Source organism: Panthera pardus, unplaced genomic scaffold (genome assembly GCF_024362965.1).
Source record: "Panthera pardus isolate Hobbes unplaced genomic scaffold, ASM2436296v1 HiC_scaffold_16, whole genome shotgun sequence".
NCBI lineage: Eukaryota > Metazoa > Chordata > Mammalia > Carnivora > Felidae > Panthera > Panthera pardus.
Window position 1 is genome coordinate 3,302,523 of NW_026526721.1, and position 25,905 is coordinate 3,328,427.

Sequence of the window (25,905 nt, forward strand, 5' to 3'; positions counted from 1 at the left end):
CTGTGGCCTCAGCTGGTGGGACCCTGTGGGCGTGCCCTGGCCTATCTGCAGTCTCCTCCACTCGTGAGACGCTGGTCCCACCTTCCTCAGAGTTGCCTGGAAACCCCAGCCTCCTCTGAATGTCTTAGAAAATTGAGTGTTCCTGCTCTCCCATCACTTGAGAGACCAAATGTGACACCTTCCATGAGCTCTTGGGGGCTCAGAGTAAAAGGTTGCACTCGTTGTTAGAGTCCCTTCATTAGATGCTTTTGCTGCAAGGTTAATGGTTAAAAATTCTTTGGGTTTTATTAGGTACCTCTGATGGCTTGGTGCAGTGAGTCCCGTGCAGAGAATCTGGTGAAACGAAACAATGCCAGGGGCAGGAAAACCCCCTTTGGGCTGCGGCACGTGGCCCTGAAAGTGGGGCGTGATGCTGTCCCCGACTTAGCGGTCGGAACAGACGGCGGCCAGAGCTGGTGGGAAAGCCGAGTGGAGACCACACGGGACGTCTGGGAAGCCCTCCGAGGACCACACAGAAGCGTTCAAGAGCTTCCAAGCCACACCCTTTCAGTGGGAGTCCAACGATCGCAGCATCGGGATGCCAAGGTAACTTTTCAGTGACACGGGGTCCGTGGGGAGCCGTCACTCCCGAAACGGCGCGGGGAGAAGAGGCTAAAACTGGGGCATGGGTGCCAGTTGTGTGTTTAGACCATGGGCCTCCTCACTCTGGTAGATGGCAAACCGCGTGTCCCTCTGTCGTGAAGTGGAGTCTGTCCCTGCCCCCCTTACACCCAAGCTTGACCGCGTGACTTGCTGTGGCCAGACGGACGTAACGTAACAGCTGTGTGTGTGGCAAGGCGTGAAAAGTTCCCCGGGCACTGGGGCTTAGGCGCTCTTGCCACTGGGATCACTTTGCCACCCTGAGGATGAACCACGTTGGCCTGCTGCACAGCGACACAGCCCGGGGCTGGAACTCTGGCTGGTACCAAACAGCTCCACAGACATGTGGCCAAGGCCCTTTAGACCCACCGGCTCCAGCTGAGCAAGGCCAGACCACAAATCCTGCCCCTCAGCCCCCAGAGCCACAAGGAGTGAAAAGCGATGTGGTTTCCAGTCCCTAAGTTTCAGGGCGGTTTGTTACGCAGCAAGAGCTGACTGATACGCTTCCCGTTTGTAGCCAGAGGTTTGAGCTTTCCCCGGGCAGATGGTCACACTTTGTCCTCCTGGGTCTGTACCTTCCTGTCAACCTCTCCTCCTAACCCCTTGCTGTCAGCCGTACCCTGTGAGTCCCCCTGCGCCCGGTGCCCCGGTCCTCCCGCAGAGACCCTGCTGTCCCTTCCTGTGTCTGCACTGGACTCTGAGTCTGACGTTCTCCCGCCTCACGGGTACCTGCCCTCTGCCTTCCTCGGATCCCCAAAGAGCTGAGCCCCCGCCCTGCCCGGGGCCTCAGCAGTGACGCCTCAACCCTCAGAGAGAGAGGCGGGCTCCCGAGGGGCCTGCTGTCGATGGAGAGCTGAGAGCCAGACCTCATGCTGACGGCTCGGCACTCACGGCCGCTGGACAGGCAGAGATGGACGGACGGGAAAGCTAAGACTGAGCGCGTAGGGGGTTGAACCGTGCCCCCCCCGCCCCCTGGGAAAGAGCGTAACCCCTTGCACCTGTGAACGTGAATTTCTCTGGAAATAGGGTCTTTGCAGAATAGTAAGTTAGGATGAGGTCACCCTGAGGTGGGCGGGGCCCTGATCCAGTGACTGATGTCCCCATAGCAGAAGCACATCTGGACACAGACACACAGGGAGGAGGGCCACGTGGCAGCAGAGATTGGGGTGACGCAGCCACACCTGTCCCTTTCCCCCTGAACAAAGCGCACACGTTCCTTGTTTGTCAGGCCCGGACTCGGTGCCCCCATCTTCCCATCTTTCCAGCTTCCCTCTCCAGCCGGGAGCGGGGCCTATGTGCCAGGAGGGGTTATGTGCCTATACCCCTGGGACCTGCCTGAGTATCCTTGACCCCACCGCTCGCACACACACACACACACACACACACACACACACACACACACACACACATTTTGCTGTTTTTTCCCCTTACGCGATTTCTCGGTCAGTGGCCACAAACGAACGCAGACTCGCTCATCAGTTGGCAGATGTCTGAGTTCGTGACGTGTACATCACCAGGGCTGCCCCCAACGCGGGTGGGGTCCTGGGAGATCATTTTGTGTCGGTGTCTGCCTTTCTCAACCATTCCAGTCACCTGAACCGGGAGCCGGGCATCCGAGCCAGGGAAGGGCCGGGGCCCAGATGGGCCCAGTCACCGGCTGGTCAAGCCCACTCGGTGGGGACCCCGGGTGGGCATCGCCCCCCTTGTTCTCACCAAGTCCAGCTGGGCCTAGGGCCTGCGCGGCCCCTCAGACCCCACCTCCCTCTCTTCCTGGATGGCGCGGGGTATCTCCCTCACCGGCCGCCGGCCTCCCTGTGTGGCCCTTCTGCACGGCCACACTCCAGGAGGCCCCGCCTTGCCCCAGGCTCGCCGTCCACCTGGCGGCCCTCGCCGCACACCCCAAGCTCACAAGCCCGCCTCCTGTCCTCGCTGCGGGGCCTCTGGCACACTGTCCGATCTTTGCCGGGCTCGCTGCGTCGATCGCCCGGCTGGACACAGGCTGACGGGTGAGCCTGGGGAAATGTGGGGACCCTGCGTGGATTCACTGTGAGTCCCCAGCAGCCTCATGCAGCTCCTCTGGGCTCCTGACAGAGAACAGCCCCCCCCCCCAAAATCCAGAGCGACAGGTTTACCCGCCCCTTAGAGAAATCACAGTTGAATTCTTTTGATTTGAACTTTACAAACTCCCCAGCGGTGATGCTGGGAGAGCGGGGAGCCAGAGCAAAGCCTCTCGTCTGGAACACGTGCCCGACTCACTGTCCCTCTTCGGCCCTTCCCGGGGTGGGGGCGGCGGGGCCTGGCGCCGCAGCTGCCCTTGGAGCCCGAGCCGGATAGGGCGTCTCCTGCGGGGGACGTGGCGGGTGGCCTTGTGGCACCCGGCTGGCCACGTGGGGCAGAGGCAACCGGAAGCCAGCGGTTCCCGCCCACGGCTGTTCGGCCAAGATGAGGTCTTTTGCGTGTTTAATGTTCATTCGTTTAACGTCCATCCGTTCCACCAGTGGAACTGGTTTCACGATGTGATTTGGCTAAAGGTGCCAGCACGCGAGGACTGTCCCGCTGGCCTCGGACAGTACAAGCAGAGGAAGCCTCAGACGGTACCCGTGGTCCGACACGCGACAGGCAGAGAGACAGGCGGTGTGGGGGCGTCGGGCCCGGGGTCACCATCCCGGGTGGGAGTGACGGACGCTCCTCCTTTCCTGTCTCCTTCCCCCCGGGGTCAGCGCGGGGGCCACAAGAGGCTGCTGTGTCCTCAGCAGGGGGAGAAGGGGTGCGCCGGGAGCCGCCTGCCCAGCGCCTCGTCAGGGCCCGGCTCGGGCAGGACATTTGGGAGTGGGGTTTGGGGGGGGTCCGTCGGAGCCGGGGTTTGACCCCACGCATCATTCCCTGAATCGCTACAAAGTTGGGAGAGGAAGACAATGCAAAACAGCGTGTTCTTGTCCCCTCGTGTGAACACAGGGTGATGGGGGCGTAGGGGGTTTGCAGGAAGGTGCCGGTGTCTTGCTGTCGTGTGCCGTGTGTGGGGCCGTGGGGGCGGCCGCCCGTGTCACGTTTGGACCGCGCCGGGCGCCGCGTGTCTCTGATGGGCAGTGCGGCTCTGAACGTTTTCTCCTTCACGCTGATGCTGATGCTCTTGTCCCCGTGTCTAAGCTTTCCGCTAGGAAACCAGGCTGTCCCACAAGGAGGGGGACTGTCACCGACGTCCTCTCCTTACAGGCCCCTCCTAGTTGCGGATTTCCTCGTTCCAGGACTTGGTGGGACCGCAACCCCGTGATGCAGACAAAGCGTGCGGGAGTGTGTATACGTGTGTGTGTCTGCAGCCGTCCGTGTGATTATGTGGATACGTGCACGTGAGCGTGTTGTGTATTTGCGTGCGTGTGCGTGCATCGGCATGTGTCTACGTACAACCCGGTGGGCAAGCACACGTGTGCAGCCCTGTGCACCTGTTCATGCAAGTGTGAGCGTGTGTGGATGTGCTTCTGTGTATGTGGGCATGGGTATGCTCATGCAGACGCGTGTGGACCTGTGTGTGTGTGTGTGTGTGTGTGCCCAAGTGTTGAACGCAGAGGTGGCTGTGTCAACTTTGACAAGGGGGCAGAGTGTGGCAAGTGGGTGTGGAGCACAAGTTAGCAGGTGGCCAGAAGGCTGCCCCGCTGGGGGAGCAGGTGGAGGGAACCGGGTAGAGCCTGGCTCACGGGGGTGGGGGCGTGGAGGGAACTGGCCAGAAGGCGGGCTCGGGGCGGGCAGGTGGGGGGCACTTGTCAGAGGCTGGCTCGCTGGGGGGAGCGGGTCACGGACTTCAGTGCAGGGCGCCACGCAGGCATGGGGGAGACCTGCATCGGGGACACCTGCTGGGTTTGCGCGTGTCGTGGCCATGTGCACGGGCTTTAGCGGGATTAAAATGAAAAACAGAACCGCGAAGGGCAATAGAACCGGGGTCGCCGTTCATACGGAACTGGATTCAAGAAGTGACGGAAAACGTCACAGCCCACAGATGAATTATTCAGAGGTGGAGAGCAGTATTCTGGAATTCACCAAGGCGTGCTCCGAGGAGACTCCGCGGCAGCGGGTGAAATGTCCACAGAGCTCAGATTAGGCGGGCGGCCTGACAGGTCAGTTCATCCGAGAGGAGCCTCTTCTGTCCCGAGGGGGTGCAGGGAAGGAGCCAGTGGCCCTGGGAAGCGTCGCGGGGTCTAAACACACGCAGCGGGGCCGAGGGAGAGCGTGACCGCCCGCCAGCCGGGGTCGGGTCTCCCTTTATGGGCACGGGGCTCCCCGGATTGTTCCCAGTGCTGGTCCCAAAAGCAAAGGCAGGAAGAAAGGACAGCTGTCCTCCCCTGAGACGTGCAGTGCACAGTCTGCTGACTGACGTGGCACGTTCCCACCTCCCCACACGCAGCCACCAACGCCCCCTCGCTGCTCACAAACAGGACACGCGCACGTCCTTGTGCTCCGGGCACCGCCTGGCATTTAATTCTGAATTTACACGGGAGGGAGCGTCACATCACACCGCGCAGACACATCTGCGAGCAAAGCACAGTTCCTGTCCCCCCGTGAGAGCTCGGGGGCTCTGGGGACTGCCAGACGCAGCCCCCGGATACACAACACTACAAAGAAAAAGTACAGTACCCGTTTCTGTATAAGAATATATTATTTAAAAGACAGTTTAAAAATAAAAATTCTGTACAGCATCATGAATTCCGCTTTCCTTTTTTTTTTTTTTTTTTTGTATCAGTGAACAAAACAGTTCTTAGAAAACGTGGTCTCGTGGAGTCAGGCGCTCGGAATGAACTTCTCGCCCGCGCGGACGGCTCGCGAGGCTCGGCCAGCCTGGTCCAGAACCACGGCCCGCATCGTCCTGCCTCCTCCAGGCTCCGTCTGCTCGGAAGAGGGAAAAGACCTACTGGTTTGTTTTCGTGGGGGCTGAAAACGTGCGGGCACAATCAACATCGTCACGGGAGGACGCACGGGATGTTTAAGGACTGGACACACGGCTGAGCACATTTAGGCCAAATGAAACGATTTTGATCCTTCTCCTGAACCACTAAAAAATAGGGTGTGACCGAAACATGCAAAGCCAGTGTTTCCCGAGCGCTTCTGATGGACCGGCATGTTGCTCATGGAAGGGGTAATGACCGTGTGATTATCTCGAGGCCGGAGATGAGGGCTCTGAGGCTCAGAGAGGCTGAGACGCCTGTGTGGGTCTCTCAGCTTGTGGTGGCTGCGCTCAGTTTCTCGGACGCCAGAGCTGGCCACTGCCCCCCTGCACCAAACAAGACGCAGGTTCCCACACCCCGCGCCTGGAAAGCTTTGTCCCGAGAATCTCTCCAGGGGTCCTTCAGACGAGCGTGTGCCAACGACCTTACCACGCGGAGGCCGAATGAGCTTGGTTTCCCTTTGACACGGACTAAACGAACAGCTTGCGTCAGGGGCACAGGAAAACGCTCACGGCGACAGACGCAAATGCTTTATGTTTGGAAAGATTTTAAAACGTGCTTTTCCTTATAAGCGGCACATAGGCTAATTACTGATCTTTGGCTATCAACCCAAGCGTGACCCCCCCCCCCCCTTCTTTCAGAGCCTAATTCTAAGAATTATAGGCCAGGAATAAAAGTCTCACTTTACTGAAAAACCATCCGTCTTTCAGGGGCGCCCGGGTGGCTCAGTCGGTTAAGCGTCCGACTGTTGATTTTGGCTCATGTCGTGATCTCACGGTTCGTGAGTTCGAGCCCTGCATCGGGCTCCGTGCTGGCAGCGTTGAGCCTGCTTGGGAGTCTCTGTCTCCCTCTCTCTCTGTCCCACCCCTGCTTGTGCGCACGCCCTCTCTCACTTTCAAAATAAATAAAAAACGTTCCAAAAACTTTAAAAAACCCATCTGTCTTTCAGATTTCTGCCCCCACCTTCTTTCCTTCCCCCCTCCCAGAGGGAGGCCCGTTTTAGGCTCTGAGTTACCATGTGCGTCGAGACGTCAGTTCCGAATATCACCCTCTTCTCTGTTTCTCACATCTCTGCTTTTCTCTCTCGACGACGACGACGTGTCGGTGCCCCCCGCCGTCAAGCTCTCCGTCTCCCTCTGTAACCGGGACAGGTACACAGAAGGCGACGATCAGGTCCCAGGAGACGGTGAGGACCTGACTGTCTGCTAAGGTGCTTCCTGTTGACTGAGACGCTAAGGCGTGTAACTGAGGCCAAAACACACGCAGCTGCACGTTGCAGACACGGCTCCGCGAGCGAGCCACCTTCCTAGCTGCGGGAGGCCGCCCCTTCTCGGCCAGCGTCCGGAGCTTGGACAATGCACTCACGGTGTCTGCCCAGCCCGGTGGCCTGGCGGAAGGGAGCACGGAGCCCGTCCACCCTTTCTCTTCTGGGGGGGGGGGTCTGTCCTTTCTGGGGGTAGGGAAGCATCCTGGAGGTCCCGGGGGCCCCCACTGGGCGGCGGGGCCTGGGACCTTCATAGCGACGGCCGGAGTGTGCTTTAGCGATCCTGCCGGGGCCCTGCCGGGCACACCTGCTCTGACATCGCTGTCTGTACCATTTGCTCTTAGCCTCTGGAGTCTCAGGACCTCTCGGGGACCTTGTAGTGGAGGGATCCCTCTAGAAAGGCCAGTCGTGGGACGCCCATCGACCAGTAGGCACCTCCTGAGCACTGACACATGCCCAGCGTCACACACAGAGCAGTTCGGGGGGTGGCGAGGGCAACACGGGGCGCCTGGGAAACCGCTCAGCGCTCAGTGGGGCTCGGGGGTTCCCGGCGGCAAGGTGGGGGGACGCCATGACCAGGGAGCCCCGACTGAAGTGAGCGGGGAACGGGACGGGGTGCGTGACGCTGGTGGAGGCCAGACCAGGACAAAGCGAGAGGCAGCAGGGACACCGGAGAGGAGGCGGCAGGGGGCTGAGGGGAGGCACACCCTGGTGGCTGGACGTCACACAGGGGAGGCCTGCAGGGGTCCCTGAAGCAGAGACGTGCACACGTGGAGGCCCTGGGGCGGTCAGCCCACTCGCACGCTTTGCAGGAAGCGTCTGCGCCGGTTCTGCCCACGTGAGCTGGACCTTCCCTGCGAACGGTCCCGTCCTGACAGCGACCTGGGGCCACGCCCCGTCTCCCCGACCCCGAGGGGGCCGAGCCGCCGTGTGTGAGAGCTCCAGGGTGCTTTCCCTGTGCCGCGAGGAGCGCCTCCTTCCACCACCCTCTCGCTCAGCAAGGCCAGCCCCAGGGCTGGAGGACGGGGACCCGCAAGGGGCCAGGGCGCGGCTCCGAGGGGGTCTGAGATGCCGCGACGCCCTGGCCCACCCGATTGCAGCACAGCTTTTGGGGACGACGTGGCCCCTCCGAGGGGCGAGGGCCATCGGGGGCCGTTTGGTTTCGCTGAGAGTAGACGCTCCCCGGTTTGCCTGGGTCTGGACTTCGGGGGGTGGTGGTGGAAATGAGTCCACAGCGGCCCCTGCAGGGGTGCCCGGCTCAGCCCGTCCCCGGGGAGGACCGCGTTTCCTGCCCGGCTCGCTTTACCTCTTTCACGGAGTCATCTCTTTGTTTCAGTTCCTCGTAACGGTCTCTGGATTCCCAAAGGGGCCGCAGCATGAGTTCCTCGACCACAGGGAAGAGCTGGGAGGGACAAGAAGATGTGTTCAGTCTGTCTTTCCACGCGGCCGCGGCGTCCGGGAGGCCAGGTGTCGGGTCCTGCGTGGCTCAGTGGCTCAGGCAGTGAGTCAGTCCCCTGCACCCTGTGGAGCTCTGGGGTCCCGCCTGCAGCAGGGTCCACGCTGACCCGGGTTCTGAGGCCGTCGGGTCAGTGGCCCCTGCAGACCCTCCTGGAGACCCTCCCACCTGCCCCGGCCCACCCACCTCCGGGTCCTGCTCTGTTTCTGCCCTGTCCCTTCGCACGGACCTGCCCTCCACCTGCCCGTCCCCCAGCGTCCATCTTCCACACGCCAGCCTCGCCTCTGGTCTCTGCACAGCCGCGGTGGCCGGAGGAGACAGGCCATTCCCGCGGCAGGGCCTTGGCCGTCCGCCTTCACGCGGGCCATCCTGCCATCCCGGCCCCACGGAACCCTGCGCACGTAGCTCTGGGCCCCGGGATGCCTTCCGTGCCTCCCCAGTCACATCCCGATCCTGCTGCCGGAGGGGGGCAGGCCCGATGTGGCAGCGCTGTGCCCCTGTCCCCGCTGGCCGTGGCGAAGGCCCAGAAGTCCGTGAAGGAATGTGCAGGAAGGCCAAGGCCCCAGAGAAGCAGGAGTGAATGGGGTTTAGGGAAGGGTGTGCTGAGGCGGTTCTGGAAGGCTGGCGGGTGGGACGGGGCCAAGGCCAGCTGAAGGGACACAGTCAGAGGTGGTCTGAAGAAAGGGGAGGACCAGGAACTGGGGGCCATCCTGCACGACCGGAGTGCTAGGGAGGGTGGGGGACTGTGTGTAACGAGGCGGGCAGTTTTCCCTGCATCGTGGGCAGTGGGGAGCCATGGAAGTTTCGGGAAAGAGGCAGAGATAGTCTCCTTGCTGAAATCTGCTTGGGGATGGCCGTGTGCCCGTGGATGGGGCAGGTCAGCAGAGGTGCCCTGGGAGTGGAGGGCAGAGGGGGGCCCCAGGGGGCAGGGAGTCCGGAAGACCGGGAGGGACAAGACGGGGGGGACGAGAGGGTGTTCTGGGCGTGCTGGAGGGGGCACTGAGCAGGCAGCTACAGCACGATGGTGCGTGTGTGCACGTGTGTGCTTCTCAGCGCGACGTCATTCAGCATGCGGTGACGGTCACTCACCTTGGTCACCGTTTCGAACATGGGGATCAGGACAAACTTGATGAACCCAATTTGGGCCGTGGCTTTGGTCACTTTGTCCCGGTCCATGAAAGGGGCCACGGGAAGGCCTTCCGACTTCTCGCGGTCGCTCTGCAGGGAGGCAACAGCCCGAAACGTTGGAAAGCGCGGAATCTGGGGGGCCCCGAGGGTCACCGGCCTCAGAGGGCAGAAGGCAGGTTAACGTGCCACCGCCAGCCAGCCCGCTCTGTCGTGGGGATGTTCACAGTCACCAGGACGGATGGCGGGAGCTGGGCAGGCAGGGCCGCGCCGTGACGACAGGGTGGAGGGACAGGGTGGAGGGTGGGGGGTGAGTCGCCGGGCGGCTCTCGGCTCTCGGCTCTGAACCCGGGGTCCACCGCGCTGCCGTTGCGAGCGCCTTACTGGCCCTTCCGGCACCTCCCGCGTGGGCTGGTTGGTCTTCTGTCTGAGGGCCTCCCCGGGCCTCAAAGCGTAGGCCGACCTGCTTGGTGTCGCCCGCCCCGGGGGAGCCTCCCCTCCTGCCTCTGCCTCTTCCCTTTCAGGCCGCTTGCCCGACGCTGCCGCCCCCATTCACTGCTCTTTCGTGGTCCCCGGTGGCAGCTGTCGACGCTACTTTGCAGGCTGTGGCCGTCTTTCCTCTCGGATGTGCACCTGCCGTGAGGCTTTCTGGGGGCCGGAGACCGTCCGCTCCCGTCCACTCGCCCCCTGGGCACGCCCATCCCCCTTTCCAACACGGGGCCCCCGCAGGGGGTTTGGTGGCACCGGGACGCTCTCACCTGCATGAAATACTCTTCCAACAAGCAGTCCACCCAAGGTTCTGCAACTGCCACCGGACGCACCTCGTTGGAGATATCACAGCATTTTATCAGAATCATCTTCAGCTGGAAGACAGAGGGGGGGATCAGGCAGCGGGGCCCGGAGCACGTCCCCCTGCTGCCGTTTGGGTCTGGACTTCGTCCTCCCCGGAGACCAGCCCTCCGAGTCTGGTGAGGTTTGCGCGCCCAGTGGGCACTTCAGGAGACCGGTCGGGCCAGGGCGTTTGCCCCTGAGCCCGAAGGCGGGTGCCTTCGGGGCCGGCACACGACCGTCCCCGGGAGTCACCGATGTCCTGGGCCAACGTGTGGGCCGGCGCTCAGGGTGTGACGCTGACTCAGCAGGCGGTGCTCCCGGGCACATCAGCTCGGGGCTGCGGGCCCCGGCCTCCCGGCAGGCGCAGGTGGGCCAGGCGACTCGGCAAGGCTCTGCTCGGCTCAAACCCTGGCACGGCCTCAGCTGAACCTGGGCTGACTCGGCTGCCCCTGTCCCTGTCCCCTTGTCAGTCCCCGGGAGTCGATCCCGGCCTTCCTTGTCTCCGCTCAGGTGACTCCAGAACACAGGCCATCACAGGGCTCTGCCCGGCAGGCCTCTCGGGGCAGTGGTCCGACGCCGGGCCCGGGGCACAGGCTGGGTGCTGCCGGGCTGCGGGAAGCTTCCAGGCCCCCAGGCCCGGCCGCGCGGAGCTCGTCAGCGTTCGGGCCTCCTCCCCTCTACCTCCCCCAGCCCTTGTGCACGAAGAAGTGGAGATCTGGGGGCTCCCCGGCCAGGGCACGACCCCCTGGTCTGTGCTGCGGGCCGCCACCCCTCGCCCGGTGTGGGGGTGGATGGAACCCCGGGGACCCGGGGCCTCTTCCCCACGGCCCCCTGCTTGGACGGTTGAAGGGAGGGAGTACAGGGGTGATGGTCACTCTGTGCGGCTCACGGTCTCAACACTGGCAGCAGACGTGTGGCCTCTGCCCTCCAGGGTCTTTCCTTACGTTTCAGAGGGAAAACGGAGGCAAAGGGGGCACGTCTACTCGTCCCTCTGTCTCCAGATGCACTGCCCTCACCCTGCCGTAGGGCCAGGCGGCCCCTCCCACATCCGCTGGTTTTCGGGAGCAGGGACACGGCTCCCACATGACTGCATCTCTCTGCGCCCCGTCCCCAAGAAGCGATGCCTCGGGAGGCCCTGGCCCCTGGGGACATTTTCTCCTGCCGTGTGACTTTTGCAGAACGCGAGGTCCTTCCCCGCACACCTTGTGTATTAGCTACGAATCAGTTTTGGGGACGTGACGTCAGACGGGCGGCCAGATCTCAGAGGGCTTCCTTGTTCATCAGCTTCCAGGGACAGAAAGTGACCATCGGTTTTAAAAAAGAGAGAGCCAGAGAGAGAGAGAGAAGGCCGGAAAGCAGGCCTAACGCCCAGACAAGGCTCAGCAGAACCCCTTTCTCCGAAGATGGGGAAGGGTGTTTCCACGTGTTTCTCTTACGAAGGGCAGGTGGGGTGCAGACCCAGGCGGGCCCTCCTCACGGTGAGGCTCCCTGCCCTTCTCTGCACAGCTGGCCCTGCTCTTGGAGGGCCGGGCCGGGAGGGGTGCTGCGTCCAGAAGCTGGTAATTGGGGTGCCCTCCCGGAAGCTGGTAATTGGAGTGTTTTCTGGGGCACCGCCTTCGTGGGAGAGCCAACTTTATTCTCGGGACTGAGCGGGATGGATTGCTTTTCCCCACGTACCACCTTCAAATCAGAAGGTGGCACAGGAAGCACAAAAGCTGCCTTCAACCGGAAGACAGGCCCGCTGGGGGCTGCCCGGGGAGAGCTGGACGCTGCAGGGCAAGGTTCAGGGTTTTGGGGTCTCGGTGTCCAGTCTGGGCCGGAGCGTAGGACGCGTGCACCAGGGCCCCCAAAACGGGTGTAGCGATCTACTTACAAGGGTCACATGCTGTTCGTTGCTGTAGTCAAAATTCTCCATTTTTTCTTTGAAAGAATCCATAATTTCTGCGTGTCTTGCCATGTCAGTGGCTAGAATCAGAGTGATCATCCCCTGGAAAGTGAGAGCAAAGCGTTAGCCCCGGGCGGAATCCCGGCAAGGACCCAGCGAGCGCCGGCTGGGCACACGGCCCTTCCCCGGGTCCGGGGCCAACTCTACGTGTGCGTCTGCACAACACCGTCCTCATTTGTAAGATGAGAGGCCGCCTCCCGGGGCCGCAGCTGGCGAGTGGAGGCTGGGGGTTCAAGCCCACCCGTGCGCTGCAAATGGGCCCCGAGGGCCGAGTCCAGGAGGGGGCAGGCCCATCGGCTTGCAGATGGCGGGCTCGGCGCTGGGCTTCCCGGTGATGACGGTCGGTTTCGACTGAGCACGGATACTTCCCCTCAATTCAGGAATCCAGATCCACGGCCGTTCCTTTCACGTCCCGTTGCCGGAGGTCAATCGCCGATCTTCCAGAAGTCTCTTTCCCCTGTCGTGTCTCATCTGTACGTGACTCTGCGCGCACACTGCGTGGGGGTGGTCAAAGCCCGCTTGGATTTGACAGCGTCGTTCTACTAACACATTCGTAAGCGAGAATGCGATGATTCTCTAACTACAAATACCTTACTACCTTGGTAAGCAAGGTACTCGATGACAAAATATTATTAAAAATTAGGCTGAATGATTTCACGGTCAGGAAAGTGTCATGTCTGACATTTGACAAGCCTCGTGCGTCCCCATGGCGGGCGGCGTGAGGAAGGCGGGTCCCCTGCTTGGGGACGCTGCTCTGACCGCTCCCGGGGTAGGAGGGCAGGGCACACACCAAGGGGACCCGGCTGCTTTGCTTCTCCAGGTCGCTCCCCACAGGAGCTCCTCACCGGCAGCCCTCGGGGACTCTCTACGGCTCGCCCCTTCCCACGCTGGAGAGGAAGACACGTCAGGGCTCATCCCAACAGCTCGCGGTGTCCCCGGCCGGCGGCTCCAGAACATGGAAGAGAGGCCAGAAAGCCCATAGATAAAGGGGACATGGTTGGGCCAGAAATCGGCGACTCGATGGGGACTGTCCTTCGGCACTGGCATCGGCTCTGAGCTTCCACGGCAGATGGAGGGACGGTGTTCTCTGATGAAGTGCAGCCCGTCAGACCTCCAGGAGGGACAGCCCGGGTCCCAGCGTCTTTAACAGGTGCACCTTGAAGCGAGGCCCCGGGCACCCAGTGGGTGAGGCTGTCATCCGTGGGACAGCAGAGTAGGGTGCCTCACCGTGAGGGTGGCTCCCTGTGCGCGTGTCCTGGGGCTGCCACATGAGTGCCGCGTGCCAGGTGACGGGGAACCACAGCGGGGCATTCTCTCCCAGTCCGGAGGCCAGAAGTCTGAAGGCGCCGGGAAAACGTCCTTCCTGACTTTTCCTGCTCCTGTGGCCCCGGGTCACTCCGGCCTCTGCCTCCGTCTTTAGGCCAATTTCTCTTCCATGTATCTGTCTCTTCCTCTGTCTCTTCTAAGGACACCTGTCACTGGCTTTAGGCCCACCTGGGTAGCACCAGCTAATCTCACGCAGAGATCCTAACTTAATCACCACTGCAAAGACTCTTTTCCAAATAAAGTCACATACAAAAGGTTCTGGGGGTTAGGAAGTGAACATACAATTTTTTTTTGGCTACCATTCAACCCATACACTCTTCCGAGAGATCATTCTGGTATCTTCCCTCCCCTGAAAACATCAGAGGGTGGTGCACAGAGCTGTGCTCAGCGTGGGACCTCCTGCGTGGGAGGGGGCATTACCTCCAGCGAGGTGGACGTCTGTCTCAGGACAGGAGGGCGACAGAGGCCTCCCCAGGGTCTCTTATGTGAAGTGGGCGGTGGGGCCGACCGGGTCAGGGTGGGGCAGGGGGAGGCAGCTGGGGGGCAGGGGAAACAGTCGGCTAGGTTGGACTCAGCAGGTGCATCTGTCCAGGGCCCGCACATCCCCACGGTGCCCCTCACCTCTGTAACCCCCACTCTCCCGGGCTGCAAGCTGGAGAAAGGACGGATCTCAAAGGCTTCGGGTGAAACACTGGATGTGAAATGCAGGTCAGTGGGGTCCCGTGTGTTTATGCCGAGGGCGCGCCTCTCCCCGGAATGCCACTGGCCTTGATGGGCGAGGGGGGGGGATGGGTTCCCCAGGATCCCTGGTGGGACCAGGGGCTTCTGGGGCCTCGGCCGCTGGCGGGAGGGGCTCTACTCCGTGGTTGTGCTCACCACCTCCCACTCTGTGGTCAGAGGGCCCCTGCACGCACCTGTCTGATCTGCTTGAACCCGTCCGGCTGCACGTTGGTGAAGATGTTGCACTCGGGCTGGGCGAGGATCTGAAAGGCCACGGCACAGTGGTGGTTCTCCAGGGGCGAGATGTCATTGTAACGGACGGCCAGCTCCGTGCGGGCGTTGATCTGGTACCTGGCATCGCGGGAGAGAGCAAACGGAGCCTCGGGCGCCTGCGCTCGGACGCGGCGGTGCCCGCAGAGGCTGGAAGGCAAGCCGGGCGTGCCCTGCAGGTGCCGGGGACTTGCTCCCCTGGGCCCTCTGACTCTGCCGCCCCTTTAACGAGACACCCTCGAGGTCTTAGAATCCCGCCGAGTAGACACCACCAACACACCTCGACTTCTCCCAGTCATGCCGCCCGAAGGGAATGTGTTCGGGCCCCTTGCAAACATCGGCATATGCAAAAGGCAGACGTTTGGGAGAAGAACCAAGATGTGTTCTGAGGTCAGAGGCTGCGGTTAAGGCCTGTGCTGTGCACATCATCTTGAGTGTGAAATGCGGGAATGGGCGCTCATGGTGCCGGCCTCCTCTGAGGAACACGGACGTCCACACCGTGGAACCCACTCCCGTCCTGACGGAGGCCTGCCGTGAAAGCCGCCGGCGAGTTCCCGGCCAGATGTGATGTCACCGCACAGACGCATCTGACCGGAAGGACAGGTGCCTCACTAGGGATGCGAACGGGCGCCACGCGGCCCGGACCTGATGGCTACACGGGGTGGACTCTGTGCCTCTGCCCCCCACCCCCGGGGTGGGAGCGGATCACCGATTCGGCCAAGCTTGGCCTGTCCTCCTGGCCCCCCACGGCGCCTCCCCGCCCCCTGCTGGCCTGCACTCCTTCTCTCCCTCAGTCCTAGTCTCTGCCCCGTTGCTGCTGGACACAGGCTGGGGAGTGAGATCCGGGGAATTGGCATCCTGTGCGGGTACTGCCCCCGGCTTCGGGCGGAGGGGAGTTTGGGCACCACCACGGCTCTGCCTGTGCAGAGGGACACGCAGGGTCCGGAGCAGGACCGCAAAGGAGGGCGGCGGCCCCTCGGGGTTTGGCGACCTGGAAGGGTCTGCCCCGGGGGGGCCCGAGGCCCTGGACAAAGTCCCAAAGTGGGAGCCGTGTCCTAAGCATCTGAGCCGGGGGTGCTGGGGAGGCCTTTGCCGCAGCCCCACCTCAGAACTGGTCTGTGCGTGAAGCTGAAGAGGTCACCTCTGACAACCAGAGAGCCCTTGAGAAGGAAGAAACGAGAGAGAGAAAAATGGTGCACGTACGTGTTGTTGTACCCTGGGTGATCCAAATCGTGACAGATGGCTGCCGTCATTAGAATCAAGATATCCATTTGGGAAAATTTCTCCTGGATTAGAGAGAGGGCGGGAGGGGGTGAGGAGGGGCTGGAATGGGGTGGGAGAGGCAGGACGCGGGTAGGACGAAGTCCCCTAGCAGCTGGCCTGTGGGGAGGACCGGCCCGCTCTCTGGGGCGGGGCCGGGAGGGCGGGCCCGCACCTGCCCGGTGCCCCGCCCCTGCTCGCCGGCTCACCTGAGGACAGCGAGGGGCGAGGTGGCTTCCCTGGGAGGGTGGGGGAGCCCGCGCCCTGGGAGGGGGCGGCGTCCGCGAACGAGGTGCACCCGCCCCCGGCAGGAGCCCCCCAGAGACGCACCTGGAGCCGGCAGAGCCAGATCATGCTGTACATCATCTGGGTCACGCAGAAGCAATGCCGGAAATTGTGGAAAGGGTTGTTTCTGTAGTTGTCGTGCACGCAGAGCTGGAGAGACAGAGGTCCCGGCTGCTGGCACGCAGCTGCCCGCCCTCCCCGCCCTGCACACCTTTCCCCCGATTTCGCCAGCTGGCTGGCGTTTCGGATACGCTCTGTGAAATCCTCGGCCGACCCAGAGGCCGGCTGTGTTCCTGTGCTTGCTGGAGGTAAGGACGAGTGGCCCGGGGGCCCGAGGACGCCCACTGGCCTCCCTGTGGCCTCAGAGGGCAGGTGGGGAACAGGCTTCCACCGGGGCTCACGGACTGAGGTGCCCCCCGAGGGGCTCTGAGGGGCCACGTGGGGATGTGAAGCCGGGGGAAGGGCTGGGGGTTACGGGAGGGGCTCCGGGTCCCAGTCACCATCACCCGTTTTCATATTTGACATTTAAGCTTTTCCTACTTGGTTCCGAGCAATCTTTTATTAAAAAAGAAAATCTATTGTGAAACACACATTCACACACTCATACGCGTACACGCACTCTGCTCTCTGCACACGCACTCACACACACACACCTGCACACTCACCCTCCCAGGCCGCTTCACCGGCCCCTCCCTGGTTCTCACTCTCGCCGCCAGAGCAGGGGTTTAGGGGGACTGAGTATTCTGGCAGGAGACAGACGGACACTGGCCACCTGTTCTCACAAAACTCTCCTGGGAACGTCGCCTCCGTCCGTCCAGGAAGGTGCCTGGCCGGTCTGTTCCCGAGTAACCGGAAGGCACTGTGTTGTTCAAGAGGGACGTGAGGGGCCCGCACTCACCAGCCATCTCCTGAGCGTGACGGGGTGGATGGAGAAGTCTCGGACCAGGCCCAGGTCGTGGTACATGTGCTCCAGGCAGCTCAGCATCTGGAGGCACAGGGGAAGCGGGCGGTCAGCGGCACAGGCGAGCCAGCCCGGCACGGCCCCTCCGGAGCCCTGGGGGACGCGCGCAGGGCCGGGGCCTGTCCCTACAGGATGAGCTCTCCCCTCCCGGGAGGCCCGGAGGGAGGAGCCGTGTTGAATGGGGCCGGGTGGGGGGCTGTTGTCTCAGGACCCCTAGAAGGACAGCGATCGGGTGAGAGGGAGCACCCCCAGATGACCGTGTCAGCGGCGACGCGGTGAACTTCGGCACACGAGAAACCGTCTCCCGAAGGGCATCACAGGCCGGGGCACAGATCCCCCGGACGCAGACCCCAGGGCAGGTGCGTGTGCAGACACAGAGGCTGAGCCTTGACGGCCTGCATCCCACACATGCTCCATTTTGCCCTTCGGGGGCCCGCTGGGACCCCACACACATTTTAATGCGTTAATTACAGGGTCTGGAAGGTGAGCTTCCCGCCCCGAATTCACTTCACTTCACTGAGCTGTCTTCTGTAGAAATCTCAGGCTGAAGTAGATTTGTTTTCAGTCCCAAAGAGGATGTGCTGTCATGGTGGCGATCTATTTAAATACAGCTCCGAGCTCTGGAGCTCATTAAACCAGGGAAGAAAGATTAAGTGATTTTTACAAAGCGGGAGTCTGATAAAACGGGCTCTGATTTCCGGGAGGCAGGTCTCTCAGGGTGACTGGAGACGCGCAAGGCAGGGATCTCTAGGCATCGCCTGGCGGCCCGGGGCGTGACATTGTGCCCTGCCGCCATGCCATCGGCCAGCCTCCTGGGGCCTGCACGGCCACGCTCCCCGGCTGTCTGTGGTCACGGTGTGACCACCTCCTCCCAAACGGGCGTGTTATGGACTGAACCGTGGCCCCCAAATCAGTGAATGGAAGCTCTAACCCCCTACGTGACTGTGCCGAGAGCAGGCCTTCAGAGAGGTCATCCAGGTTAAATGAGGTCACTGAGGTGGCTCTGATCCACCAGGACCTGTGTCCCCGCGAGGAGAGGTGGTCAGGACACAGACATGCACGGGGGGACGACCGCGTGGGGACGTGGGAGACACCAGCCCTGCCCACGCCTGGATCTCGGACCTGCGGCCTCCAGGATGCGGTTTGAGTCGTGGCTGCCCGAGCTAACACAGGGCACGCCACCCCAAAGCCATCTTCCCGGCTACGCGGTCCTGGGAGAGCCGGCAACGTCCTGGAACGTCCTGGAGGCTGACCACACACCGGTCTTCCCGGAGGGGACAGGATGGATGCAGATAGGATAACGTCCAGGGCGCCGGGTTTTGGAAACTGGAGAGCGGCAGGGGTCCGGGGCCCCTGACGGGTCTGCCTGTGGGGGGGCGGGCGGGCGGCCTTCCCATCGTGGATGCGTGGATCCTTCAATCTCCCCACGAGGCGGCGTGGCCTCCGTGGCCACAGGGAGCCCTGCGCTCGGTGAGATTCCGTAAGAGACGGGCGGCGAGTGCCCGTGTCCACGTGGGCGCTTTGCCAACCGGGGACCCCGGCTTTGCTCTCGCTCCCGGTGGGCCGGGGCCAGAATGACTTCCGGGAGCGCCGGCTCTTCTAGAAGTGCTGTGGCAGGGCTCCTGCCCACCCGCGGGAAGCGGGAATCTGTGCACGTAGAGCCACCCCGCTGAGTCCACTCGCCACCCGGCGGGCCCGGCCCAGCCTGGGCCCCGTTCAGACCTTAGTCCCAACGCTCGTCCTCAAGACCCAACTGCTGTTTGCTGGCCACGCCACCTCCCACCCTCCCGGCCACTGCCGGTCACGCACGGACCTCGCGGGCAAGGCCAGCCTCCTGCCCCTCCAAACGCACGCTCCGGTCCACACGTTCCTCGGTGGCCGCGTGTCGTCTGGCTCAGTGTTGGCTATGGGACGACCCCTGGGACCCGGGTCAGCACGAGGCGGGGCGGAGGCCTCTCCTGTGTCGGCAAGGACGACAGCACGAGAGCCCAGGCCCTGGAGACACGGACGGCGCCCGCTCAGGGCGCAAAGCCCTCCGTTCCCGTGTCAGCGGACCCGCTGTCCAGGCGGTGGGCTTGCCGGGGGCAGCTTGTCTACACGTCTGTGTTGCCCGAAAGCCGGACAATTTGTCCGTAGAGCTGCTGGGCCCGGTGTCCATGATGAACGGCTTTTGTTTTCTTGGGGTTCACAAAGGGAGGGGTACAACTGATATTATTAGACTAAACAAACAAACAGGGAGTCTCCATCTTAGTGTTTTCTCAGCAAAAGGGACAATGTGAAGCTCCTTCTCGCTGCGCAAAGGGACTCCGCGTCCTGCGTCCCCCTCCGCTGGCTGTGGGGGACGCCTCCCGGGCTTCTCCTTGGTGGGCACGGCAGCCGCCCGGGAGGGTGCTTGGGGGGTGGGGAGCCAGCGGCGCCACGGCCCAGCCCTCCTGCCCTTGACCGCCCACGCCTCTGCTCCGACACCCCCCTCGCTGAGTCCTGTCTCTGGGGCCCTCCTGGGCCTGCCCAGAGTCAGTTTGGAGTAAAACCTGGAGAATCGAGTTAAACAAACAAAGAGCAGAGAGGAGGAAGAGATCTGGGTGCCCGTGACGCTGGCACGGGGGCCCCTCACTCACCTCGTTGGGCTCCCAGAGCCAGACGTCAAAGGTGGGCTTCCGGAGCGCTTCGATGGTCTCTGGAGAGAGCAGGTACTAGGAAGCACAGAGGACCGTCAGCCTCTGGGCTGAGACAAAGGCCACCGGCCGCACGCGGGCTGGGGGATGTTTCCTCCACTTCCTCCTGTCCCCTTTCAAGGACACCTGTGCACAGGCTCCAGGGCCACATTCTACCAGAATTCTGGGGAGCGCCAACCTCCAGGGGCAGAAACCCCATCGGTGGCTGCCGGGGGCAGGGGGAGGGCACGAGGAAGGTCGTGGGGCGACAGAGATGTGCCGCCCCTTGGTACTGCTGGAGGTCACCTGAGGTTTTCCAAATTCGCAGTACTCTGCACCCACAGGAGGGAAACTTCGCTACGTGTCAGTTACCTCTCAATACACCGGACTTGAAAAAAATACACTAAAGTGAAGTCCAGGGAACGTGGCATACATTCAAATCCTGGCTAAGAAGCTATTCGGAGTTTCTTTTTTGAGGGAACCTGTCCCTGCTTTGGCCATACGCTGATGCAGCACAGCTCGCTGAGGGGTGTGGGCAGAGGGGAAACCAGAGCTCGGGTCAAACTGTCGTAGGAGATTGAGGCTGTGATCGTAGAGGGAGGAACCCCGTGATGACAGGGTTCCGGGATTAGCTATAACCTTGCCCTAGGTCTTTTTTATTTTTTTTTTAATGTTTATTTATTTTTGAGAGAGAGAGAGAGAGAGAGAGACAGAGTGTGAGTGGGGAGGTTGTGGGGCAGAGAGAGAGGGAGACACAGAATTGGAAGCAGGCTGCAGGCTCCAGGCTCCGAGCTGTCAGCACAGAGCCTGACACGGGGCTCGAACCCACACACTGTGACTATGTGACCTGAGCGGAAGTCGGAAGCTCAACCGACTGAGCCACCCGGGCGCCCCTGGTTTGTTCTTTTTTTTAAAGGGAGTTGCTAGAGGAAAGACACCTTTCAGTTTGGGCACCGGCTGGGTCTCATGGCTCCCTGGGGCCCCGGGACACCGGTCTCAGCGCCAGCACGCGGAAGCCTGAATCTTAGCGCGAGAGCGTGCGGTCAGTCGGGCCAGGGTTTTGCCAACTCAGCTGAAGGTACTGTTGAGATGGCGACTGACGCCACAGGACCCTTCTCTGTGGTGTTTGAAGACCCCCCTCAACTCCCAGGGCGCTGCTCCTGTCACCAGGGCCTGGGTTCCTGTAACTGAGAGATCTGAGACTAGAGAGAGAAACTTCTCGTAATCACTACGTATTATTTGGGGACGGGAGATCCAACCAGGCAGATCTGAGATAATTTAGTTAAAAATTAAAGCTCCAGGGGCCCTTGGGCGGCTCAGTCAGTTAAGCATCCGGCTTCGGCTCGGGTCATCATCTCAAGGTTCCAGGTTCGAGCCCCGCGTCGGGCTCTGGGCTGACAGCTCGGAGCCTGGACCTTGCTTTGGATTCTGTGCCTCCTTCTTTCTCTGCCCCTCCCCTGCTCGTGCTCTGTCTCTCCCTCTCTCAAAAATAAATACGCATTTAAAAAAAAATTAAAAAATTAACGCTCCTTGCAGTAACACGAGAGTGAGGACACGTTCACCTTGCCGGCGACGGGCGGACGGGGCGGGGGCTGTCCCTCACCTGCTGGCACAGGAGGCCGGGCCCGGGGCTCCTGTGGCAGACACACGGCAGACAAAACACTACCCTGCCCGAGGACAGCAGGAGCGTCCCACAGCCCAGCGCCGCATGGGAGCTGGGTTTGCGAAGGCGCAGCCAGAGGGGGCCTGGCCAGCAAGTTGGGGTGGCTGAGGGCTCGGGACCCGGTGCCCTCGCCGTGGACGCACAGCTGTGGTCTCGTCAGAGCCAGAACCTCCTCTCACCTTGGGGTAAGTGGGGACATCACGCCGGGGCGTCATCTTCTTGTTGGTGTCCACAAAATTGTACTTACAGGGACAGCTGGTCCTAAAGGGGAAAAGTCGGGGTTAGCTCTGGCATTGCCATTCAGCGGGGTGTCCACTGGGGCACCTCCTCGGAGCAACCCCGACCCCAACCCCCACCCCAACCCCACAGACCCCTGGGCCTTACTTGCTGCGGGACAGTAAATCCTAAATCTGGCGACATCTCATTGCTAACCCCCAGGGACCCTGCCTGGACCTCCTGGGATGATATTGGGGCTCTCAGAAAACACATCAGCTTCATTTTAAACAGGTTCCTAAATATCTTTTAATGACGCAGGTAAAACCCTTGGATTCTACAAAATTCAAACAAGGAAGCAGGTAAAGTGTAAAAAAAAAAAAAAAAGCAAGTCCCCCTGGCCCCCCTCCTTCCCCCCACTTTACCTATTTCTTTCCCCTAAACCTCACACCCTGGAAATGCCTTCAGTTAAGTTTGGCGTATCCTTCCAGAATTTTCCTAGGCATGGACACACAGGGATAGCGCCTTATATTTTTCTTTTTTAAAACCCAAATGGAATTGTACCGAACTTCCTCTTTTGCAACTTGTTTTTTTTTTTCACCTCATATATCCCACGCTCACTGCACGGCGCCCCACAGAGCGGGGCTTCGGGACAAGGCAGATCCTTGCCCAGTGCTTCTGGATGTGGCTGTGTTACCAGTCTCCCGGCACGGCCGTGCAGGACGTTTACGGTGTCCCCCAGCGCCTACCGTCGGGAGATGCGTTTGCTATCTGCCTTCCTTCGTCCCTCAGTATCGAGGTATATTCTCCACGGGGACAGAACACACCAAACGGGGGGTGCTCTGCAGGGAAAGCCTCCTCCCACCGTCAGGGCAGAGAGTGCGGACCTGGCCGTACCCCGGGGGGGGGGGGGCTGCACGTGGCCCCCTCCCCACCTTCTCGGACGTGAACACGCTCTCTATCCTCGGACTTGGCAAACTTTGTCTGTAAATAAAGTCCACCTTCTGGGAGAGCAGTTTAGTACCACGTAGTAAGAGCCACAGAGAAATTCATGTCCATGAAGCCCGTGTGTCTACCCTGGGGAATTTATCTTCAGAAACGAATTGGATGCAAGCAGCCATCCCTGTGCACAAAGGTATTCACTGCAACGTTATCTGTCGTTACGAAAACACAACCCCAAACCGGAAGCCACCGAAATGTGGGAAATAGCTTAAACCACGACGGACGATTACGTGTTCTTTAGGTAATTATGAGTATTCTGTGAAGTAAGGAGAGTTTAGGGGAGAGCGGAAAAAGAAAGGTTGCATTCGGTATGCACTGAAAGGTAACGCAAAAAGAATCCACCGAGGTACGAGGGCAAAAGACCACGTTTTTGGACAGACAATGAGGGGACTGTGGCCTCCTGGACAAATGGATGAGCTGGATGAAGTTGGTTAAAGAAATTAAAAAAAAATTTTTTTTTAATGTTTATTTATTTTTGAGAGAGAGAGGGAGACACAGAGTCCAAAGCAGGCTCCACGGAGCCCCACGCGGGGCTTGAACTCACGGACCGTGAGATCATGACCTGGGCCGAAGTTGGACGCTCAGCCGACCGAGCCCCCCAGGTGCCCGTTGGTTAAAATTCGATCTATTTATTGCTCACGGTGTTGTAAGTGAAAAAAGATTACAACACAGTATTTCTTTTCGAAAGGAGGTACTTATACCTAGAGGATCTGGGCGGCCCGGCATCCAGATTTTAGGCGGGGGGCCTCGCCAGCCGTGGTCATTGCTGGGGATTCGCCCCTCATCTGTTCAGTCTGGAGCTTTTACCTGGGGGCTGTGCTCAGAGTAACAAGCCTGTTTTCCTTCTGGAACAGGCGCCTTCAGAATGAAATGGTGTCGTGCTCTTTCCCTCCCCCGGATGCTCACAAAACCCACCCGACTCCGTGTGGGGAGGGGGTTTTCACACAGATTTAGCCAAAGAGTCACCGACGAACCCACAGAAGACACCGACCGGATGATTCCCGTGGTCGCCCGCGAACGAGAAATTGCAGCCTACACGTTTCTGAGAAGTGACAAGCGTGGTCTGTGCACTTGAGAAAGGAGACGACACTGGGGCACCCGGGTGGCTCGGTCGGTCGAGCTTCTGCCTCCTGATTTTGGCTCAGGTCATGGTCTCACAGCTCGTGAGTTTCGAGTCCCGTGTCGGGCTCTGCACCGACAGCGTGGAGCCCACTTTGGATTCTCTCTCCCTCCCTCTGTCTCTGCCCCTCCCCTGCTCATTCTTTCTCTCTCTCTCTCTCTTAAACTAAACCAGCTAGGTAGGCCTTGTGCGTGTCCCAGGGGGGTGGTCGCACGAGGCAAACTTCCTTGACCCTCCCGGTGCGTGTGCTGGGCGCCTGGCGACTCTCCCGGGGCCTCCCCACCTGGGCCCTCCCCTCTGTGCCCGTTGCCATGGGAACCAGCCTCCTCCAGCCACTGGAGCAGCTGGCACGCTGCCTTTTCTTTTCATTCTATTTGGGGCTTATTTTTGCTTTCATTTCCAGGGCCCCCCGGCCTCCCCTCCCCTGTGGCTCATCCGGCGGACGAGGCCCTTTGTTTCTGATGGAAGTGGGGGCCGCGGACCCCGGAGCCCTCAGATGCCACCCCAGGCCCTCGCAGCCCTTCCCCGGCCCCGGGGCGAAGCAGCACACTCCTCTCCGTGCTCAGCTAGGCCTGGCCCTGCCCTGAATGTGAGCAGGAACCTGGACCAGGAGAAGCCCAGGGCGTGGGTCTGGGAGGCGTGCGGCCTGTTCCGGGGGCGTCTGGGAGCCTGCCCACGGCGCTACCCCACCCCTGCTCCCAGAGCGGGGCCCCTGGTGCCGAGGCCCCGCTGGGCTGGGCTCACGTGCTGGCGAATGTGGGTCATTAGTCATCCCTGCGGGTACGGGGCTGGGCTCACCCCTGCCCGCCGCCTATGTCCCCTCCGCCTTCCGGAGAGGCTCGGTCGCCACCTCGCGGGTGGGTATCACTGGAAAGAGCTGTCCGGGGCGCCCTTCTCTCCCCGCAGTGAGGCGAAGCTAGGTGTCGGGGAGCCTGGTCCCAGGGACGCTAAATGCTGCGTGACGTCCTTGCACCATTACAACGGAAACTTGCAGCCAACAGAGACAGAAGGGGCAGTGCGAGGGGCTGACTGTTTCCCAGCTTCCCTTCTCCGCGAAGCAAGGGCAAGAGGGCCATTAGCGTGTGGCACGGAAGGGGCTGCCGGGCTCCCGGACCAGGGTCCGGGGTGGGCGGCGTGGCTGCGGGTGAGGCCCGAGCCCAGGCCCCCGGGGTTCTTTTTTCTAAATGTGTCAGCGATGTTGGAGATTTTTACCCCCCTCTGTTTGTGACTGAAGAGTCACATTTACCCGTCTCTCACCTACGTGGGATGCTGTGAAAACCGTCTGCTGAGAATATCGCCTCTCGAAGCAGTTAGGGCACCGGGAAGGCTTCTCTTTGGATCATGGCATTGGGAGCTCTAAAAATGGACTTTTTGGGCGGTGAGGAAGAGAGCTCCGTTCCGGGGATGAGCCCAGGCACCCACCACGCCTCAGCTTAGCCCACTTGGCCAGATGGGTGTCTGTGGGTGACGTTTTGCCTCTCAGCTCCCGGGTGGGCTTCTTCCCGTGGGCTCTGAAATCGGGCATATCGTCCCCATGTGCCACGTTGTGGTTGGATCACGTCCCCAAAGTGATCATTTGAAGTCCTAACGCCCCAGCACCCGCGAGCGGGACTTCCTTTGGAAACAGGGTCACTGCAGGTGTGATTAGTTAAGATGTGGCCGGTGTCCTTGTAAAGAGGGACATCTGGACCCAGAGACACACAGGGAGAAGGCCGAGTGAAGACCACAGACTGCATGATGCAGCTACAAGCCGAGGAGCCCCAAGCACTGCCGACGACCTCCAGAAGCTTCCGAGAGGGGCCTGGAATACACCCTCCCTGGAGCCGTCAGAGGGAGCATGGCCTCATCGACACCTCCCTCTCTGACGTCTGCCATCAGAACTTTGAGAGAACAGATTTCTAGTGTGCGATGCCACTTGGGCCACGTTAGTGTCCCCTTGCAGCCTGACCTGCGGGACCAGGGCCACAGCCCCGCCAGGCTGGCACACGCCTCGCTTCCACGGGATGGGGGGAGGTGGGGGCCGGGGGGGCGCCTGGGACACGGCAGGGACGGGACCAGCAAGGGTGGGGCTCGAGACTCACCCCGGCTGCTTCGGGAAGGTGGTAGGATGTGGTCATTTGAGAAGGGACAAGAGGCTGCCTCAGAAATGTGTCCCGTGGGTGTTCCGCGGGCTCCGTGGGCACGTTAGTGAGTGATGTGGTGCCCACAGAGGCGGGAAGGGACCTCAGGACATCATT

At 61.3% G+C, this 25,905-nt stretch overlaps 1 protein-coding gene across 2 annotated transcripts in view; it reads right to left on the reverse strand.

The window, feature by feature from the left end:
- Positions 1-5,078: 5,078 nt before the first annotated feature.
- PDE9A (phosphodiesterase 9A) overlaps positions 5,079-25,905 on the reverse strand; it is an 88,457-nt gene continuing 67,630 nt past the window's right edge. For both annotated transcript variants that reach the window (XM_053903026.1, XM_019432668.2), the window contains 12 exons: positions 21,513-21,594; positions 19,635-19,709; positions 16,954-17,040; positions 16,101-16,205; positions 15,714-15,796; positions 14,435-14,591; positions 12,123-12,236; positions 10,177-10,281; positions 9,383-9,511; positions 8,144-8,239; positions 6,589-6,709; positions 5,079-5,514 (listed from right to left, as the gene is read on the reverse strand). In XM_053903026.1, the coding sequence (XP_053759001.1) occupies positions 6,605-6,709; positions 8,144-8,239; positions 9,383-9,511; positions 10,177-10,281; positions 12,123-12,236; positions 14,435-14,591; positions 15,714-15,796; positions 16,101-16,205; positions 16,954-17,040; positions 19,635-19,709; positions 21,513-21,594 (1,138 nt within the window). In that variant the 3' untranslated portion in view covers positions 5,079-5,514; positions 6,589-6,604. The remainder of the gene's footprint in view (positions 5,515-6,588; positions 6,710-8,143; positions 8,240-9,382; positions 9,512-10,176; positions 10,282-12,122; positions 12,237-14,434; positions 14,592-15,713; positions 15,797-16,100; positions 16,206-16,953; positions 17,041-19,634; positions 19,710-21,512; positions 21,595-25,905) is intronic.